This window comes from Lissotriton vulgaris, chromosome 6 (genome assembly GCF_964263255.1).
Source record: "Lissotriton vulgaris chromosome 6, aLisVul1.2, whole genome shotgun sequence".
In the NCBI taxonomy this organism is placed as follows: Eukaryota; Metazoa; Chordata; class Amphibia; order Caudata; family Salamandridae; genus Lissotriton; species Lissotriton vulgaris.
This window is the reverse complement of record NC_141694.1, coordinates 967,438,664-967,459,211: the sequence shown is the minus strand read 5'-3', so window position 1 is coordinate 967,459,211 and position 20,548 is coordinate 967,438,664. Positions and strand designations below refer to the sequence as shown.

The 20,548-nt window shown below is 45.1% G+C and overlaps 1 protein-coding gene across 7 annotated transcripts in view; it reads left to right on the top strand.

The window, feature by feature from the left end:
- The window catches only part of LAMA2 (laminin subunit alpha 2), a 3,858,378-nt gene that overhangs the window by 2,246,452 nt on the left and 1,591,378 nt on the right, over positions 1–20,548 (top strand). For all 7 annotated transcript variants that reach the window (XM_086927001.1, XM_086926997.1, XM_086927002.1 and 4 more), the window contains one exon: positions 5,666–5,802. In XM_086927001.1, the coding sequence (XP_086783127.1) occupies positions 5,666–5,802 (137 nt within the window). The remainder of the gene's footprint in view (positions 1–5,665; positions 5,803–20,548) is intronic.

The window sequence follows — 20,548 nt, the reverse complement described above, 5'->3', positions numbered from 1 at the left end:
TGCTGCAGCCCCTAATAGGCCTAGGGTGCACCTATGCCCTGAGTACCTATGGAACACTATACAGGGGCTCACAAGGGTGACCCAGTAGCCAATCTGGTATGTACCTAAATTACATGGTATCAATTTAGAGAGAGAACAGCTGAGCTGTGGGCTTGATTAGCAGGTCCACAGCCACACTAAAGTCAAAAAAACAGAGAATCACAGCAAAACGTGGGGGTAACCATAGGAAGTAGACCCTACTCTCCTACAGGCTAGGTGGGGAGGAAGTAGGAAACCCGATAAAATAGAACATTAACAAATAAACCACTTTTATAACAACGATCCCATAGCTGGAAAATGTATCACCAGATAAGGTCTGTCAGCCTGGCATCCAGCCCTCCCCATGTTTCAGGTATGATGTACAGATGTAGGCCCCGCCAGGCAAGGCCAATGCAGATGGAGATCTCCAGCCTCCACTCCCAGTGAAGTGATGAAAGAGGCACCAGGCCATCACTAACATGGGTCTACGATCCCCCGTCCCTGCCCCGCGGCTCGATGCCCAGCCCTGTGGATGCGGTCTGGAGGCATGCCTTAATCTTGCAGCTCCAGTGCCACCTGCTTAAAGAGCCGCACCACTAGGTCCTCCAGTCTCCCCGCATCTGCCTACAGTGGAACCCCCTAGATTCGAATGTTGGAGCATCTGGATCGGTTTACCAAATCCTCCAGATCGTAACATAGCTCCTCGTTCCTGGCCCTCAGCTCCAGTAGTTCACACGCGTGGTCTTGGAGTTCTTCTTCTCTCCATCCCTGTTCCTTCTAGGGCATCCACCCTGTCCCTCATCACGGACAAATCTGTTTTGAGGAATCTAATGTCTGTGACTACTTCCTGGCGCTGGGCCAGAAGTTGTCCAACAGAGTTCCAAACAGCTATTCGAAAAACTGGCTAGTGACCGGTTCCTCAGGATTAGCTACGTCCGCTTTTGGGGTCACATCACTGGCAGATGCTCTAGGTATAGAGTCAGTGTGCACTTCCTTTTTCTTGGTGCTGGATTTGCCAAGAGAGAGCTCATTTGTGGAGGCATCCTTCTTCACCCGACCTGAGGCCTCTGTGTAGGGGTCCGAAAGAAATAGGCGCAGTCGCTGGCACCTGTCCTGGACACTCCTTATGCGCAACTGATTCAAAGGCAACTGGCGTCGGTGGCTCGCAGCTGCAGCCTGGCCCTGAGGTAAACGCTCGCCCTGCACTCTTGAGGTCTGTACATGGACTCCCACCTTAGCACACAAACTTCATTTTTTAAACCACTGGTAACTACAGTATTTGGGAATGTGTCCACAATTAATACAAATCCATCTTATTTGTACTCTTACTCCAACATGTTTTGTAATAACTGATAACATGCAAATAAAGTGCAATGATGATTCAAAATGATTGTGAATACCCTAAAGATCAAATCTAGCAGTTTAGTGAAATTTCCAACGACCACCTACTTACCACTTTAATGTTAATGCCCATTTTCTCATTTCTAAGTCTAAATATCCCTTGGGAAGAGGATGTGGCCTAACGGCTAGACAGGGCGACCTCAAATCTGGGAAACCGGGTTCGAGTTTTGTCAACAACATTCAACATCCTGCGATTCTGGGCAAATCACTTACCCCCAGATGCATCAAGAACCCATTTTGCTATTCCTTGATAGCGAAAAATAACGATTCGCTAATAAGGAATAGCAAAATGCAATGCATGAAGAAATCACTAAAAAAATTGCGATTTCTTAAAATTCCTTAATTGCGACTCGCAAATTGCAAGTCGTAATTAAGGAATACCTCCCCATTCATTCCTATGGGTCTAGAGGCCCATAGGAATGAATGGGAAGACATTCTCAATTTGCGTAGCGCAATTAGCAAATCGACACCCTGTTGCACTCCCTGAAATTGATCTGTGCACATATGTTGCGCACACACATGCCCTCAGGGCATGTGTGTGCGCAACATGAAACTTTGAAAAATGCATTTTTCAAAGTTTTTGCAAATTACTATGAAGTTCAACTTCATGGTAATTTGCGAGCCCTATTAGCGAAATCGTTATTTTTTAAACTTTAATGCATTACATTTAAGGAATCTCAATTTGAGATTCCTTAAATGCAAGTATTCGCCATTTTGCGATTTCTTAATTTGCGATTTTTGCATTTGGGATGATGCATCCCAAATGCAAAAATACCGGTCGCAAAGGGGCAGATTCTGCGAATCTGACCCTTTGCGAGCGGATTTTACCTTGATGCATCTGGGCCTTAATCTCCCCGTACCTAACAAAAAAAAAATAATGTGTCCTTGTGTAACGCAACTGGTGCTCATGTAAAGCTCAGATAAAGCTCATATAAAGCACTCTGATACCTGATACCTTCGGGTCACGTATGCGCTATATAAAACTGGCCACAAAATAAAATAGCTCCAGAAATTATGCTTGTTCCTTATAATTTCCTTGATCTACATCTGCCATTTACACCTGTTCAGGGAACTCGAATGTAACTATAGCTAAGTAACCACGATAGGATGTGAATCTGGCTCTGTTTGCTCATCTGATATACGTAATGCTCAAGATGACAAAACGTTTCCCAAAATTCCATCTAGCAATTAGTCTTAAGTCTTCTTTGAGATTCCTGAAGTTAAGTAGATAGTCAGGGTGTGATTGTTGTTCTGACAATCTCTGTTGAAAGTAGCAGCATTTTTGGATATGTATTTTAGAATACTGATATCTGCTTTATCAAAAACCTGAGGAGAAGAATACTGGCCGCATATCGATATTTATATTTTACCCATGGGCGACATCGCCCCCTTTGACAAATAATGAAATAATGGTTTCCCTCTCCGTGAGTGTGGGTACTAAAATGGGCTACTATGTATTAACACACACCTTTGTCGTTCTTGCCAGATGCTGTGCAGGAGAATCAGGCAGAAATGACATCACTCACCACAGAAGAGCTATGGAGTGCTGTACATCCCAACAAAGGGGGTGTTAAAATATCGCCGTTTTATCGGCAGTTTCCTGCCGATAAAACGGCGATAATGGGCTTTACAATACGCCCTTGTTAATTCCCATAGAAGCCCATGTTAACACCAGAACATGGGCTTCTATGGGAATTAGCAAGGGCGTATTATCAAGCCCATTATCGCCGTTAAACTGCGATAATTTTGACACCGGTCCTTGATAATATGCCCCTTACTTTTTTAGCACTGGGAGGGTTCAACTGGCACCTTTCCAATTGCACATCTACAGGTTTTGGGCAACATTCTATGTACGCTGGTATAATCTCGTGTATTTTCCAGCTCTTTGCATTGTACTTGTTAAGTGAAATGCCTAAGATTATGCCATGTTGTGTAATAGATATGTTGTTTTGGTAAAAATCCTGTGGCTGGAGTACAGGAACAACATGAAACAACAGAACGCAAGTGGCTGCTGTTCACTTCACGTGCAAAACTGTGCTAATATTCCTTTTAGCATGAAGTGCACCTTTCACAGTGAAAACAATAAAAATGACAGACTGGCATTTAACATGGGTTCAAGTCATTATGTATATTATTTGGGGCATTTTGTGTAATTTACACAACGGAAATTACATGAATTTCGCCGAGTCCTTGATTTGTTAATGTCTCTCCACTGCCGAAAAGCACAGAGAGTAAGGCTAACATACAGTTGATCAACATTTAGAATGGTTGACGTTGTTCATGCAAGTCGCAAGAGCATTGATCACTCGAGAAAAATACTCAAAATAAGGTAAGCAACTATTGGAATAAAGCCTCGTGTTTATTCCCTGGGCCATCGTTCAGAGCTAATCGATTTTGAATAGTGTTTGCACTGGATATGCACTCATGCAAATTTAGTCGCACCTGTCCGGTGTTGTGTTCTGTTCAGAAGGGAAACTTGCCCAGAAGCCCAGATCTGTCACATCCACAGACCCTTTTCTAGTGGGCAGTATGCTTGCCATTTTAAGGCATGGGCAAAGTGGGCTCTGGCCCGGGGCCTCAGCCTTTTAGGCGGGGCCCTGATAGACCCAGCTATGCTCTGCAGAGTCTTGCCCTAATGACCTTGAATAATTCTTAAACAAATTTTATTTCATTTCTAATGTGTGTCTATTACAAACATTTTTCAGAGAAATGTTACATTTATGTTTCCTGCAACATCAATAAAAGGATTCTTTTAGATCAAAACCGAGGACCCTAAAATCCGTTTAAATATTAAAAACACTCACCTTCGAACAGCCGGCAGGCCGCCGCCATCCCTGCGTCTCTTCCTTATTCCAGAAGGAAGCACCCGGCACACAGACAGCTGTTGTGATTGGTCTGAGCGCCGTGGATCGGCGATCAGACTTAAACAGGGAGCCTGTGCATGTTCCTGACCAGGCTGTGTAACGCAGCCTGGTAGGAACATGCGAAGTGCACATGAACTGTTTGGTCGGCCCAAGAGGGTCGGCCAAATAGTTCATGTGCACTTTTTCTTGGGCCGACCAGACAGTTCATGCGCACTCTGGGTGTGCACACCACTCCTCCCCTGCTCACCCCCCCCCCCCCCCCCCCCACACACACACTGCACACAGGCTGCATTCAATAGGAAAAATAAAATGACAATAACGATACATTCTTGTCATTTTATTTTTCCTTATTATGTAGTGGGGCAACGCTCCTCCGCCTTGGCAGAGGAACCGCCACTGCTAGACATGGTTGCAGCAGTCTACAGCTCCTTTCTTAATGAGGAACCAGCTCCTTTTCAGAAGCCTGGACCTCTAAATTATGGTGCACATAGTTGACTCACTGGCTCTTTTTACGAACTGCAGGGACTCTGGATGGAAATACATATTTTCTCTATGGCCATTTCGCTTACTCCCAGCTAAGTGGCTCAAGTAGTCGTCCTCCATTGTAGCCTGCCCCAGTGCCCCATACTGCTTCCCCTCCCTCCCATCACTCGGAACCCTTAGACAAATTTACTGAAGCAAATGACTCAATTGCCAGAACAGTTTTTACCCCTGCTGCCCTTGAAGTTTATCACGCCCAAATGCACACTGTTGAATGCTGTCACATTCGGTTCGCCCATGTCTCCTCAGTTCTTCTATGTTGATGGAGCCGTCTATATTTTTCCCTGTATGAAACCTCTTACAGCTTTGCACTCTCCTGTGAGATTCGGGGTGCCCTTGCTGTGCCTCTTTTTTGCCACTAGGTCTGTACCCAAATCGCTAATATTAGTAATTTCTCTCTGAACGTTTATTTTTAAGTAAAATTGTGATGGTTGTGTTCTTTGTCGAGTGCATGGGGAGGACAGGCACACGTCCAAAGTTTGAAGAAACTCAAAAGCTGCTGAGTGGGAGTTGCTTCCGTGGTCTTTGGCAATAGGCAAATTATATGTACTTAGAAGTTGTCTAGTTTAAAGGAACACGCGAGTAAATGTTATTGCAATTGCGAAGTGCACAGCAAATTCACCTATTGGAGTATACCTTAACGCCAAAACGTGTCTTTAATTTCTCAAAACTTAAAATAAAGTTGTGAAAAAAATAGTTCCATTGTTCGTAATACCTGAACTTAGTAATGTAATAAGAAGTGGATTAGTACAAGAAACAAAAAAAACTGTCGCTCAGAAACAGCATTCGTTACAAACAAACTAACTAACTTTTTCAATTATTGTTTTCTCTCTCATTTCAAGCGTGTGAATGCCCTCACATCGGCAATAATTGTGACCCGGAGAGCGGACGCTGTGTTTGCCCCCCAAACACCATTGGCGAGAGTTGTGATAAGTGTGCGCCAAATTACTGGGGCCACAGTTTTGTCGGCGGATGCAAGGTGAGTGTACCGCTATCTTCTCACACGGTGTTGTGATTAGGGGCCGGATCTTCACGTGTGGTATAAAGTTGTGCTGACAGGGCCTGGAAGGTGGAATGCCAACACATCCGGCTGTGTCTGTAAATGTTCCTATCGATCAGAAAGCTATATGTAGATCTCTCAGAAAGTTGAAATATTGACTGAGAGGAGCACCCAGTCCTTGACAGAGGAATGTGAAAAATCTCTTAGGCATTCTGGTTTTGTTCGCTTTTAAAACGTGAGAAGCATTTTCCTACATTTTTGCATGAATAATTGCCTAGTAATTAATAGATAGTAAAATATAATCATGTTGTAATTACATCAATAACTCCAGCCTTGGTAGCAGTAAGGTGAGCTAGGCTGTCTCTTAAATTATATTTTTTATGTGGTATGTTCCTCTGAATTAGCATGATTTGAAATATCAGTGCAACCTCCTCGTTGTTCCAGCAGCACTGCTAACCAGACCCCCCAGGATATAGCGGCATGGATTAGCAAATTTAGCGGCACAAAAATGGAAATTTAGCGGCACAAATATGGAAATTTAGCGGCAATTTTGCGGCATTTTATGTAGCCATTTTTCCTCCAACAAACACAGATATCTTAGTTTTTTTAGTTATTTAACAGCATGAAGCTATGTATATTTGGTTTCTTTACAATGTAGACACTTTGGGGCAGATTTACAAGCCCCTTGCGCTGCTTTTACGCCGCCGTTGCGTCACTTTTGTGACACAGCGGCGGCGCAAAAGATGCACCATTGTGCGGGGTATTTACTACGTGACGCATCTCCCAGATGCGTCACGTTGCAAAGCCCTGTGCCAGAAGAGGCGTACCATTGCAGGTCAGTTTGTGTCTTGCAATAGCCTTAGAGCTTGGTGACACTGTACCTGCTGCACTAATGATGGCTATACCTATCGCCCCTTTTATTAGTAAGCACGTTAAATAGTACAGTGTATTTTGAACACGACCTGATATCCCACCGGATGCCCGTTCGACAGACCTAACCACTAGAGAAAGAGCAGTCAAAACCGCCAAGTGGTCACTTGTTAAACAGTAGCGAACTGCATGTTGGTACTTGTAGTTTCGTTGCAAAATGTCAGCCTGCAAATCGTCTCCGATTTAAAAGCGGGGACTGGTTGAAGTTGACACCCATGACATGGGTGAGTGGTTCTGTCTGTTTATCTTGAGGGACAGACATCTCTGCACGGCGCTCCGTCTCCAAGCCAGCGAATAGGGTGACCAACTGGCATTGGTGCAAATTCAGGACGGTGAGTGTAAAAATTCAGGACAAAGGGTCAAAATTCAGGACACAAATTCAGGACAGGAGCTCAAAATTCAGGACAAAACTTCAGGACAATAGGTACGTTTTACAGACACATCAGAGGTCGCGCAATAGTATATAAGTAAGCCCAGCCATTTCCAAACATATTCAACCGTTTGCAAACCTATCCATCATGTATCCTTCCATCTATCATTTCACTCATCCATCCCTTCATCCATCCCCTCATCCATCCTTTCACTCATCTCCATTATCCATCCATCCTTTCACCCTATCCATATGTACACTTATCCATCCACTCTTCATCCCATCCATCCATTCACTCATCCATTCAGCCATTTACCCTTTTACCAATCCAGCCATCCTTTCACTTACTAATCCTTCCACCCATCCACTATTTTAGTAATCCATCCATCCTCCCTTTCTCTCTCCATCGACTTTTTCACTTAGCCATCCTTCCTTCCATCCATCCTTTCACCCACCCATCATCCATCCATCCATCCATCTGCCCTTCCCCTCATCATCCATCCTTCCCCTCATCATCCATCCTTCCCCTCATCACCCATCCATCCTTTTCCCTCATCATCCATCCTTTTCCCTCATCATACATCCATCTACCCACCCACTCTTCATCCATCCATCCTTCACCTCATCATCCATCCATCCTTCCCCTCATCATCCATCCATCCTTTCACCCGCCCCCTCATCATCCATCCATTCCCTCATCATCCATCCATCCACCCATCCCCTCATCATCCATCCATCCTTTCACCCACCCATCCATCCATCCTTCCCCTCTATCCATCCCCTCATCCATCCATCCTTCCTCTGATCCATCCTTCCTCTCATCCATCCTTCCTCTCATCCATCCTTCCATCCATCCTTCCCCTCATCCATCCATCCTTCCCCTCATCCATCCTTCCTTTCATCCATCATCCATCCTCCCCCTCACCCATCCATCCACCCATCCACCCAATCCACCATCATCCATCCATCCACCCATCCCACCCATCCACCAACCAATCCACCACCATCCATCCAGCCACCCATCCCACCCACCCACCCACCGACCCATCCATCCACCCACCCATGTCACCACCAACCCATGCATCCATCCATCCAGGCACCCACCCATCCATCCATCCATCCATCCAGGCACCCACCCATCCATCCATCCATCCAGGCACCCACCCATCCATCCACCCATCCATCCACCCACCCATCCATCCACCCACCCACCCACCCATCCATCCACCCACCAGATATATTGATATGAGGGGATGTAGCACACCTTGACCCAAACCGCAGCTTCAAAAAATGAGCAGGAATGTGCGTGATAAATAAACTTCCCATCAAATTTTTTTGTAAAAAATAAGTATATTAAAAAAAATAAGTATATAATCTTGGTATGAGTGGAGGATTGCAGGCGCGAACCGTGTCTGTCAGCACCAACGTCAGTCTATGTTTCCGTTAGACCACATGTTGTTGCAGTGACTGACGTTATGCTTTGCTTATTGAAATAAACATATTTCCAAATATGCACCGCTTTGCTTGTTTCGGTTTATGCTTCCCGTTTTTAATGTGCTCGCTTTACGCTGCTTTGCTTTTTGTAAGTAAGTTTGTCATTGTGCGCATATTGCTTAAATAAACATTCTTCTTTAAAATAACCATTGTTCTTTATATGTTCTTGATAGCCTCCTATGCCCTTTATGCAGCTTTGTTCACACCTTGACCCAAACCGCAGCTTCAAAAAATGAGCAGGAATGTGCGTGATAAATACACTTCCCAGGTGTGAACCGTAATAAACATACTTCCAAATATATGTTTATATGTTCTTGCAATGATGCTTAAATAAACATTGTTCTTTAAAATATTCATATCCTCATCTGCTGCGCCGCTTCCCGTTTATACTTATATGCATAATATATGCATAATGTGCTCGCTTTATGCATTGTGCGCTGGTTCCCGTTTATTGCTTCCCGTTTATACTTATATTCATATCCTCATATGCAGCGCCGCTTCCCGTTTATACTTGTATGCATAATATATGCATAATGTGCTCGCTTTATGCATTGTTCAATTCGATGTCAATGATGCCTAAATAAACATTGTTTTTTAAAATAACCACTGTCAGTGTTCTTTACATGTACACACTGTCATGTTATTTCAATGATGCTTTGAAGAGCCGAGGTTTGCTAACAATTTAGTGACAGTAATTATGCTCCGTGAAGAGAACCATGTGCTGCCTCGGTGTAATCAGGGGTGTAATCTGGCCGAGTCTCGGATGTTTGGGGCCCTGGGTAGAAATGGAATGTGTGAGCCCCCCTCTAAATAGCAAATACATGACACATTCAGGGCTGTTTGCATGTGAATAGATGTCGCAGCTCCTGAACCTGCAGCCCCTCCCTCTCAGTCACCTTCGAAGCACCTCTTAACAGGTCATCAAGGGCTGGAGGTGTGAGGTTTGCCATCCCGCTGTGACGCTTCAATGCTGCTGAGTATCTGCCACATAAAGCAGACCCCCCAGGATATAGCGAAAAATGCCGCGATTTCTACAAAAATGCCGATTTCGCGGGCATTTTTGTAAAAATCGCGGCATTTTTTAAAAAGTGCCGATTTCGCGGCAAATCGCGAAATCGCGAAATCGCGATATCCTGGAGGGTCTGGCTAACTTCTGATTTTAGCTTTAGAAGAAGCCTCGCGTTCGAGCCGCCATTTTGCTGCCTTGTATGTTTTGTGAATGTCCATTAGTCTTGCGGCTCTGCGGAAACACGAACACCTGCAATCACAATGAATAATCAGCCTCATCTCCGCTTTTAGCATGTGCCTGCTAATCCATCCTCGGCAAGGTGGGAATGGCCCTCTCCACTGAGCTATTACCGTGGCAGCTCCAGTCATAACTCAAGGGCGGGAGAAGGCGGCATAAAATTGCCTTCTTGCAAAAACAAGCATTACTTTTCACTGTAATGTACCTTTCGGTATTGAAAAAATTGTGATCTCAGCACGAAGGCACAATGAGCTCCGTAATAAACTTCATCCCCGGAACTATTTGTTTGAAGTATCTAATAAATAAAGAAGACATTCATATGCGATACACCCTCAAACTGCTTCAAATAAAGCTCTACTGCTGCAAAGCTATGGGAACATTATTAAAGGCACGTCCGATCCCGGCCTTTATAGATTTTTCCTCCTTTCTGAGATTGACTCTTCATTTGCATGCTTTGGAACCCTTCATTTGCATATTTCAATTTCCCTCACATTGTGTTGTAGGGAGAGCTCAATGGGTGGATAGTTTGCTGCTGAAGCAACGCATAGATCAGTAGGTCACAAGTGCGAACTCTGTCCAAGCAGACTCAGTCTGGAATACTTTCAAAGGTCAGAAAAGTGAATGCAACAAATTGGATAATAGTGAGATCTTTCTTTACATTTCTTTATTAGTTTTTTATCTCCGCGGCAAACTCCCGTATCAAGAACAATGTTGACATGCAAGGAGATGCCACACAGGTGATAACAGTACCTCTGTTTTAATGTGGGCAATAGGCGCGTAACATTTATCCCCAACATCGGCATTGCCACACATGTTTCGGGCATCCCGCCCTTATTCACTGGCTGCAACACAAAGTCCAGGCAGCTGTGTGGACTTTCATAGCTTTTCCCGCCCGAATGGGACTTCTCTATGCCCGATGGCATTCTGGGAAATGCAGTCCTACTGAAACCTAAATAGGTGCTGTCCAAGGATTCATGCTCATAATGAAATCCCAAGTGGGCCCAAAGGTAAGGAAACGTAACCTTCTCTGTTGATTAGATCAGCCCACACCACTCAGTAATTATCAGCTCCTACAGGCACCTCAGGTCCACACGTGGCAGGGCATCTCCGCTACGTGGTACGCCGCACTTCCGTATCAAGATTTTTTTTGCCATGCAGGTTTTAATGTGGGCAACAGGCACATAACATTCATCCCCACCGTCGGCATTGCCAAACTTTTTTTCAGCTAAATTTGAGGTTTGCAGGGAATTTTGAGTAGAAAAACGTGAGGGCACCCATGCAAGCCATACCTCGCTGGACTCCCCCAAGTGTCTAGTTTTCAGAAATGTGTGGGTTTGGTAGGTTTCCTAAGATGGCCGCCAAGCCCGGGGCCAGAAACTCATGGGACCCCCCCTGCAAAAACAGGTTGTTTTTTCGTGATAGGTAATTTTGTTGTCGCCTCAATCGGTTTTGGGCCCTTGCTTGTCGTGGGCACTAGACCTACCCATGCAAGTGAGGTACCATTTTTCTCTGAAGCCTTTGGGGAACGCGGGGTGGGTGGAAGTTTGTGGACCCACGCAGATTCCAGAACTTTCCACCACATAAATTTGAGGAAAATGTGTGTTTTGATAAATTTTCAGTCAAGTTAAGTCACCCCATCCTGGATTCCCCTGGATGTCTAGTTTTCAAAAATGTAGAGGTTTGCTAGGTTTCCTTAGGTGCCGGCAGAGCTAGAGTTCAAAATCTACAGCTAGGCACTTTGCAAAAAAAGGGTCAGTTTTCACTGTGAAAATGTGGTGTGTTCACGTTGCGTTTTGGGCATTTTCCTGTGGCGGACACTAGCCCTACTCATGCAAGTGAGGCACCATTTTTCTCTGAAAACTTTGGGGAACGCGGGGCAGGTGGAATTTTGTGGACCTAGGCAGATTCCAGAACTTTCCACCACAGAAATGTGAGGAAAATTTATTTTTTTGGACACATTTTTAGATTTGCAAGGGATTGTGGTAACAGAACCTGGTAAGAGCAAGTCAATTCACCTCATACTGATTTCCCCTGCGTGTCTAGTTTTAAAAAATGTTCAGGTTTGCTAGGTTTCCTTAGGTGCCAGCAGAGCTAGGGTTCAAAATCTACAGCTAAGCACTTAGCAAAAAAAGGGTCAGTTCTCACTGTGAAAATGTGGTGTGTCCATGTTGCGTTTCGGGTCATTTCCTGTTGCGGGCACTACGCCTACCCACACAAGAGGTACCATTTTTCTCAGAAGACTTTGTGGAATTTGGGGTGGGTGGAATTTTGTGGATCCACGCAGATTCCAGAACTTTACACCACAGAAATGCAAGGAAAATGTGTGTTTTTGGACATATTTTTAGGTTTGCAAGGAATTCTGGGTAACAGAACCTGGTGAGAGCCAGTCAAGTCACCCCATCCTGGATTCCCCAGCATGTCTAGTTTTAAAACATATACAGGTTTGCTAGGCTTCCCTATGTGCCGGATGCCCTAGGGCCCAAAATTCACAGGTAGGCACATTGCTAAAAACAAGTCTGTTCCTAGTCGGCTTTCTGCCGTCCTGGGGGGTTATTGGGGGGTAGGGTTGCCGCGATATGCCCCCTAGGGGGGCAGAAACACTGTGGCTATTTTGTGGGAGGGTGGGGGCATTGGTATGCCCATTCTGGGCAGCCCCCACACCCATGCATAAAGAAAGCCAGCATAATCGTTGGCGTCTAGTGGGATTTTTGACCCCCTGGGGCAGATTGGGGGCTACTGCCCCATATGCCCCCTAGTGGGGACAGGGAGGCTGTTGTTTTTGCAGGGGGTGAGGGCATTGGCATGCCCGTTTTTGGCAACCCCCACCCTAATTCAAATTTGCCCCAAAAATCCCTGGCATCTAGTGGGATTTTTGCCTCCCCTGGCGGAGGTAGATTGAGGGCTACTGTCACATCTGCCCCCGGGGGGGCAGAAAGGCTGTAATTTGCTGGGGAAGGGGCGGGGGTAGGAGCATGGGCATGCCCATTTTGGGCAGCCCCTACCCTAATTCAAATTTGCCTCAAAAAAATTCCTGGCGTGTAGTGGGCTTTTTGCCCCCCGGGGGGGGGGGGCAGATTGGGGGCTATTCCATTGGAAAGGCGAGATTCTCCCCTTTCCAACAATACCTCTCCCAAGTTTTTCGGTGCTCGGGGGGCTGAGATAGCCCCATGAGCACTGAAACACTGAAACTGAAACTAAGTTTTAGTTTAGTTTTTGTTTCAATGACGATTGCTCGCCATGCGCGCAATCGTCATTGCAACAAAAACTAAAAATAGACCTGGGGAGGTTGGGGGAGCTCTTCTTCACCTTCTCAGGCAAAAGAAAGGGAAATCCCTCTGCTGCCTGCAGCAGAGGGATTCTCTGAGCATGTGCTCATGACGGAATGGTTACGTCATGAGCACAGCAGCACTTGTGCTCATGACGGAACCATTCTGTCATGAGCACTGGAAGGTTTAAAATTAATCTTGGATCGTGCAATATAAAAAAGAGTGTAAAAACAGTTAGCACTAAATCCCATCAATTTACATTAAGTGATGCTAAATTAGGATGATTTTCCTGCACTTAACTGTACTTTTTAAAAATAAAGCAATATATCTTGAAAAACATTAATTTTCTAAAAGTTGCATTGCAAAGGAGGCTGGGTGACATTGCTTCAAATCCCACAGTTTCAATATAAGTTTAATCCACCTCCTCCTTTGTGCAATATAACATTTACAAAATAGCACTCTGTGCATTGAGGATTGAGGAGACACTTCATCGCACTTAAAATTTTGGACCAGTCCTTTATGGTTGGGAACTGACCAAATGATGGAAAGTACCAAGTCTGAACCGAGTCAAAACAAATCTGTCATACCCACTTGATGTATTGATTAGGTGAGGCTGTATACCAAAGGTAATGATTGCGAGTGAGTTGGATGCTACGTAGTGCGCTGAAGGCGTTTCTTTTAATCTTTTAAACTTTGTATTGCTTTTTGAAATTTGTGACTTGCTTAGTGAAATTGCGACTTTGCACAGCACTTGAGGCACTTTACCCATTGCCAAACGTTACTTCAGCAGTGTCCTGAGGCGGAAAGCCGGGACCTGCCCTTAAGAAAAAGCCATACCTATTTCTGAGTCCTAGGCCATTTAGCTCCCGGTTACTCACCTCGAGTGTAGTCGAGGTAGGACTACAAGGGGCGGCCATCTTGGGTGAGGAGAAGGCTGGGGGGCTAGGAAGCGAGCGCTTAGCCACGCCCACCCTCCCGCCCTCGAGTGCATAAAATGGAACCCTCTTGCAGGCAGTGCAGCGGACGGGCGCAGCGGGGGCGCCGGCGGGGCGCCGAAGGCGCGCCAAAGGCAAGCCTGTCTGCGCCCGTCCGCGACCAGCCGGGACCAGGGGCCACGACCCCTGTCTCAGCACCGCTGTACTCTAGGGAAGACCTGCTTGCGCTAGGTAACAACATCTGCCCCATTAGCCAAAATATAGTGCAGGCACTGAGGCGGGAGAATTTACTGAAACCCGCAGCTGAATCATCTCATATGAAACCAAACCTTAGGACAGGAAGTGTAAAGTTAACTTCACTGAGCGTTAGTCTACTTAACACACGCTCTCTCCAAAAACATAACCTGGAGGTGTTCTCCCTGCTCCAGGAAGGTAACACAGATATATTAGGAGTCACGGAGACGTGGTTAGATGATTCTTCCACGCCCGACTTAGTGGCCGCACTCCCACCCAACTTCGGCGCTATCTCCCATAATAGGAAAGATGGTAGAAAAGGGGGGGGAGTAGCTCTGTTTTATAAAAACGCCTTTAAAGCAGAAACTATCTGTGCAGAAAGCATTGAGGGAGCGGACATCCTAGGGGTCAAGCTTTGCTCTGCCACCAATTGCCTCGCGATAATTATCGTCTACCGCCCTCCCAGAACTCCCCTAACTTTTCTCGAACCTTTCTTGGGATTGGTCCATGACCTCCGCACAAGATATGAGGGTCTTGTGGTGATGGGTGATTTCAATCTCCAATGGGAGGAGCCCACTAGAGACGCAATGTCCAAACAGCTCGAAGAGGCTATGAATGTACTAGAATTAACCCAGATAGTGACAGGCTCAACACACATGAAGGGGCACACTTTGGACCTAATATGGACCTCTGTACCTGCACTGTGCCCGGTCACTACCTCGCCTTGCATTTGGTCGGATCATTACCTATTACAGGGTAGCTTAGCCTTCCCGGGACAAGGAGGAATCCCCACCGCCAAATGGCGGGTAGTGAGAAGGTGGAATTCTATTAATCCTGATACTCTGCTATCTATTTTACAGCAACCCTCCCACCTAAACAGACTACCAGAAGATGACCTGGAGAGGGCCAGTCAAAAAATATCACAAAAACTGGAACATGCTATTGAGACAGTGGCACCAGCACGTAAGGTAAAAATCAGGGATAAAGGAAAAGGGGCCCCCTGGTTTAATGACGATTTGAGACTCCTGAAACGTGCCCTGCGCCAGTGCGAGAGAGCCTGGCGAAAGGGGTATGATCCTAATTCCCAAATCTTATATAGGGAAAAACTTTCCACGTATAAACAAGCCATCAGGACTAGGAAAAGGGAGTTCTACGAAAGCAGAATTGCTACAGCACCTAACCCCCAGAAGGAAATCTTCAAAGTCCTCACTGAACTGAGGAAAAAGAAGGAACAACCCCCCTCCTTCACGCAAGAAGATTGCCATAAATTCCAATCTTTCTTTACTACAAAGATTTCGGCCCTCCTGATAGAAATCGAAAGCACTCCTATATTTGACTGTCCGGTAATTACTCAAACTCTCCCCCCCACAGTCATCGAGCCTTTAACTTCATTACCCTTACTTACCAAGGAAACCATGGAAAGAGTGATGAATCAAGTTAAATCTGGCTCTCCGGCGGACCCATGCCCCCGCGGATATTTAAACAAGCGTGGCCAGGACTGGAGGATGACATATTATTGCTTCTGAATAGTTCCCTTACCTCCGGACAAGTTCCCTCTATCCTTAAGGAGGCGCGATTAATTCCTCTTTTAAAAAAGGCTGGAGCTGACACCAAGATCCTGAAAAATTACAGGCCTATCTCTCAACTTCCTTTTTTAGCAAAAATACTCGAACAGCATGTATTGTCCAGCCTCTCTCACCACCTTGAGAGCAACTCACTGCTGGAGCCCAACCAGGCCGGTTTTAGGGCCCACAATAGCACGGAATTAGTCATGCTCTCCGTGCTAGACGATCTGCGACTTAAAGCAGATAAAAAAGATCCTTGCGCCCTGGTGCTACTCGACCTCTCCGCGGCATTTGATACGGTCAATAATGACCTTCTTCTGTCGCGGTTGGGGGAGTTTGGTATCCAGGGCACGGCCCACACCTGGCTGACCTCGTTCCTTGGTGGACGGGTTCAGAGAGTACAACTGGATGACCTAGTATCTTAGGCAGCAAGGATCACATGCAGAGTTCCACAGGGCTCAGCCCTATCTCCCTTGATGTTCAATGCATATCTGCAGCCCCTCATCTCATCTTTGAATCAGATGGACTGCAGTATATACAATTACACTGATGACACCCAGATCATCATTCAAATAGGCAACTTCCCAACGGCAGATCAAAAATTGAAGAATATTTTAAAATTTACCGTCAACTGGATGACGGCAAACTTCCTAAAGATTAACCCTGACAAGACGGAGGTGCTTGCAATCACGACATCATCTAGCCCTTGGAGTGACCTCTTATGGCCCACAGAATTAGGAAACCCCCCAGTACCGGCAGCATCAGTAAAAAGCCTTGGCATAGTTATCGACACCAATCTCACTATGTCAGCCCAGGTTTCGGCGGTGGTGGGCACTTGTGTAGGCCTTTTGAGACAACTGCGCAAACTGTCTCCCATCCTAAAGGCAGACACTCTCAGGAGAGCAGTATCAGCATTAATCCTGGCACGACTGGACTACGGCAACGTCATGTATTTCGGCATTCCGAAAATACTTACTAAAAGACTTCAGACTGTCATGAATGACGCGGCCAGACTCATCTTTAATAAACCAAGAAGGACCCCTGCCACCCCCCTTCTTCGTGAGCTGCATTGGCTGCCAGTAAATCAACGAGCCAAGTTCAAAGGCTTATGCATCACGCAGAAAGCCTTATATGGGCAAGCCCCGAAATATATTAAAAAACGCCTTGTCCCATATGCCCCCAGCAGGAACTTACGCTCAGCAGAGGCTGCACTATTGATCTGTCCAAGGTTTAAACTCTCTTCCCTTGGAGGACGGACATTCTCCCACACAATTCCCAAAGCTTGGAATCAACTGCCTGAGAATCTGCGCAAAGAAACAAAGCTCCTGCCTTTTAGGAAAAAGCTAAAAACCGTGCTCTTCCAAGAGGCATGGGGTAATATCTAGCCTGTTTCCTTTACAACCTGTGTCCACTCGCCGCTAAGCGCTTAGAGACCCCTGGGTGATAAGGCGCTCTACAAATCAAAAAATACAAATACAAATACAAATACAAAATACAAATACAAGCATTTGGTTAAATTGTACCAAGGGCCGTGATGCCTCGTCGGAAAATCTAATTGCCTCCAAGTGCGTCATACAACATTTTTAAAAACCTTTCTGGAGATGGAACCCATGCAAAGGGGATCGTCATAATATTCTGGTTGGCCCAAATCATTCATGAAATCTTTTATGTATTTTAGTTCACAGATTTCTAGTGCATGATCTAATTTAAGGCTATCTCTTATTATATCTCAATTGAATGTGGTTTTAGCTGAGGACCAAATCCGATATCATAGCGGTTGAGCTTTTATTATATCTTAGATATCTGATAGCCCTAGTTCTACATGGCAAATATAAGTTGAAGTGCTGCGTGGGACTGGCAGCAGGAATCTTAAAAAGACGTTCTCCACCTTCTGGATTTGTTTTACATCACAATATCCCCATATCCCAGCAGCGTATATAGCCATACTAATGCGTTTGGCGCAATAGATATGAAGCAGCTCAGCTGGGGGTCTTCTTCCTAGTTTCCTCGAGAAGTTAACCCGGGCTGTCGTTGTTCTTATAAAGAGTCATTTTCTAATATTGAAGGCCTGGCATCATGATCCCTTATGGTCAAATAAGATACCTAAATAGGGGTATGTAGTGGTGGTTTCCCCCTTTTTACTATATGAATATCTCTGCAATTCACACTGCCTTTCCACATCTCATTATAAAGGTTTTAGTGGTGTTGACTCTCAGGCCTAAGTTTTTCATATACTCATTGTAATTGTCAAGTGCCCGTTGCAAACCCATTGTTATTCGGGCCATTATTACAGCGCCGTCCACGTAGAGAAGGCGGGTTGGGGGCGGCTAGATATCTGTGGTAAGTCGTGGCACTTCCCTATCATGGATTGCTTCAAGCCATTGGTGTACAGTGTAAATAGAAAAGGTGCCGGGACACAACCCTGCCTAAACCCCCTCTCCACGTTGAACAACGCTGTGTACTCTCCTTTAGATCCGAACCGAACCTGGGCCTTTGCATTACTATACAGCTTCCTTAGGAAGTTAATTAATGGTGCCTCCCCCCCCATACTGGCTAGAATGTTCCGCAATTTCTTATGAACAACACAGGAAGGCAGCCATGAGGTCTACAAAGGCCAAGTATAATCTGCCCTTTCATGACATTGTGTACTTTCCCATTAAAATAGTGAGGTTGAGTCCTTGTTCAAGTATACCCATACCCTCCCAGAAACCGAACTGAAGGTCTGATACAATGTTATTGTCCTCCACCCATTCTTGGAGCCGGTGGAGCACCATATGCCCCGCCACCACAACCAAGGTATACAAAAACGATATTGGGCGGTAGCACGCTGGATTCTGCCTGTCACCTTTTTTGTATAAAGGTACCACAATAGATTCCGACTAGGTTTTTATGAAACCAATTGCACAGTAGGCTACTAACACTTGTGTTAAAAGCGGGCCCCATAGGTCTGTATTAAACTTAAAAAGATCTAAAGGTACCCCATCGGGCCGGGGAGACTTTCCTCCCTTACTGGCTTTTATTGCATGGTGTACCTCCTCTAAGGTGAAGGCTAGAGATATGGGGTAGTTTGCTGACGACATTGTGAGACAGGAGTAACAGCCATGCCATCCACCACCTCTACTTGTCTATACATGTTGGCAAAATACTCCACCCAATGTCCTTCCTCTATGGCAATCTCTACGGTTGGAGTATTTTCTGATGTTAGGAAGGCTATGCTATCTTTATTCATGCTTGCCTCATGTAAATCGGCCCATGCGTTGTCTTTTATTTCACCTTTCCGAGATTTCAAAGTATGATTATATTCCTTTAACACTCCATAATTTCAGTTCTATTCCTTTCTATTTGGTGTAGTGTGTTTTTTATTTTTAAGTAAACTTTCGTACATTTATGGTCAAACCACTCTGTGTCCTTTCCATGCACTTTTTTGGATTTCACCTTTAGAGTATTTCTAATTACCGCCGTAATCTGCGTAAGACTCCAGGATACCCTTGTGTGTCGTGGATTTGTCCAAACAAGTTACAACAGATTTTTATCTATTCTCTACAGCTTTCTTAATATTCTTATTTGGCTCTACCTTGTCCGATCTTAAAGACTTGCCATTAAATGTGTCTAATACTATGTCCTGAGCCGCATATACCATTTTACTATGAGGCTTTCGCACCTTTGTGGGGAGGGATATGGTCACGCTCGGGGGAAAATGGTCACTCGTAGCATTCTTATGCATTTTGTAGCCTAGGAGTCGAGTCGCGTACCTATTCGGGGTGATTATGAAATCTATAATCGTGCTCAAACCTCTCCAATTGAAAGTCTGGGTAAAAGGGATTGATGGAGAACTTAATATATTTGCAAAACCCAAATCCAAGGCAAATAACATCTCATTAAAAACAAAAATATGACGAATGAGGAAAATGGGGTAGTATACAGTTGTCATCGTCTAGCAGGCCACAAGTTACATCTCAGTTTGGTGAACACAAGGCCATATTAAAATCCCCTCCCCATACAAAGAAAACATCCTCTGCAATTCCATTCTGTATCTCATGAAGAGCATTCATAAGTTGTTTCAGAATAACCACCACATGATCCTTCTGGGCATTATTACAAAAATTAAAACAACACAGTTACGTTTGTCCATATTTAAGGTCACGATAATGGGTTTCTGAGATCGTAAAAGACATTTTGTGTTCATTCACCATATTTGAAACATATATACTGAGACCACACTTGGGCCTCCCATGAATAGACGGGATGGCAGGTGTGTGGAAAGTCTTAAAACCATTCATGTTTATTGCGTCCACTAGTCATGTCTCTTGGAAACAAAGCATGTTGAATTTCTTAACAAATTCATGCCGGGGGTGGTTTGTCAATTTAGGTCATAAACCAGCAATGTTCCAGATTAAGGACAGAAACACTATTCCCTTTATCAATGCTCTTGTTTGCCATACCTAATGGTGCAGTGGAAGGCAAGGATGCCTCATAACTCCGGTCCATATCTATCACGAATCCTAACCCCTGCCTACAGTTAGGAGTCTCGGATCTAATGTGAGTGTTTTCCACTAGGGTACCTCTATGTTCCTTAGCCATGCCCCTAACTCCTGGGTTGTCCTTATTGGGATTAAGATCAGTTTTTTTCAGAGCTGTTGTTATATAGACTGGTAATCTACTTGGTTTGGTTAAGACATGATGAT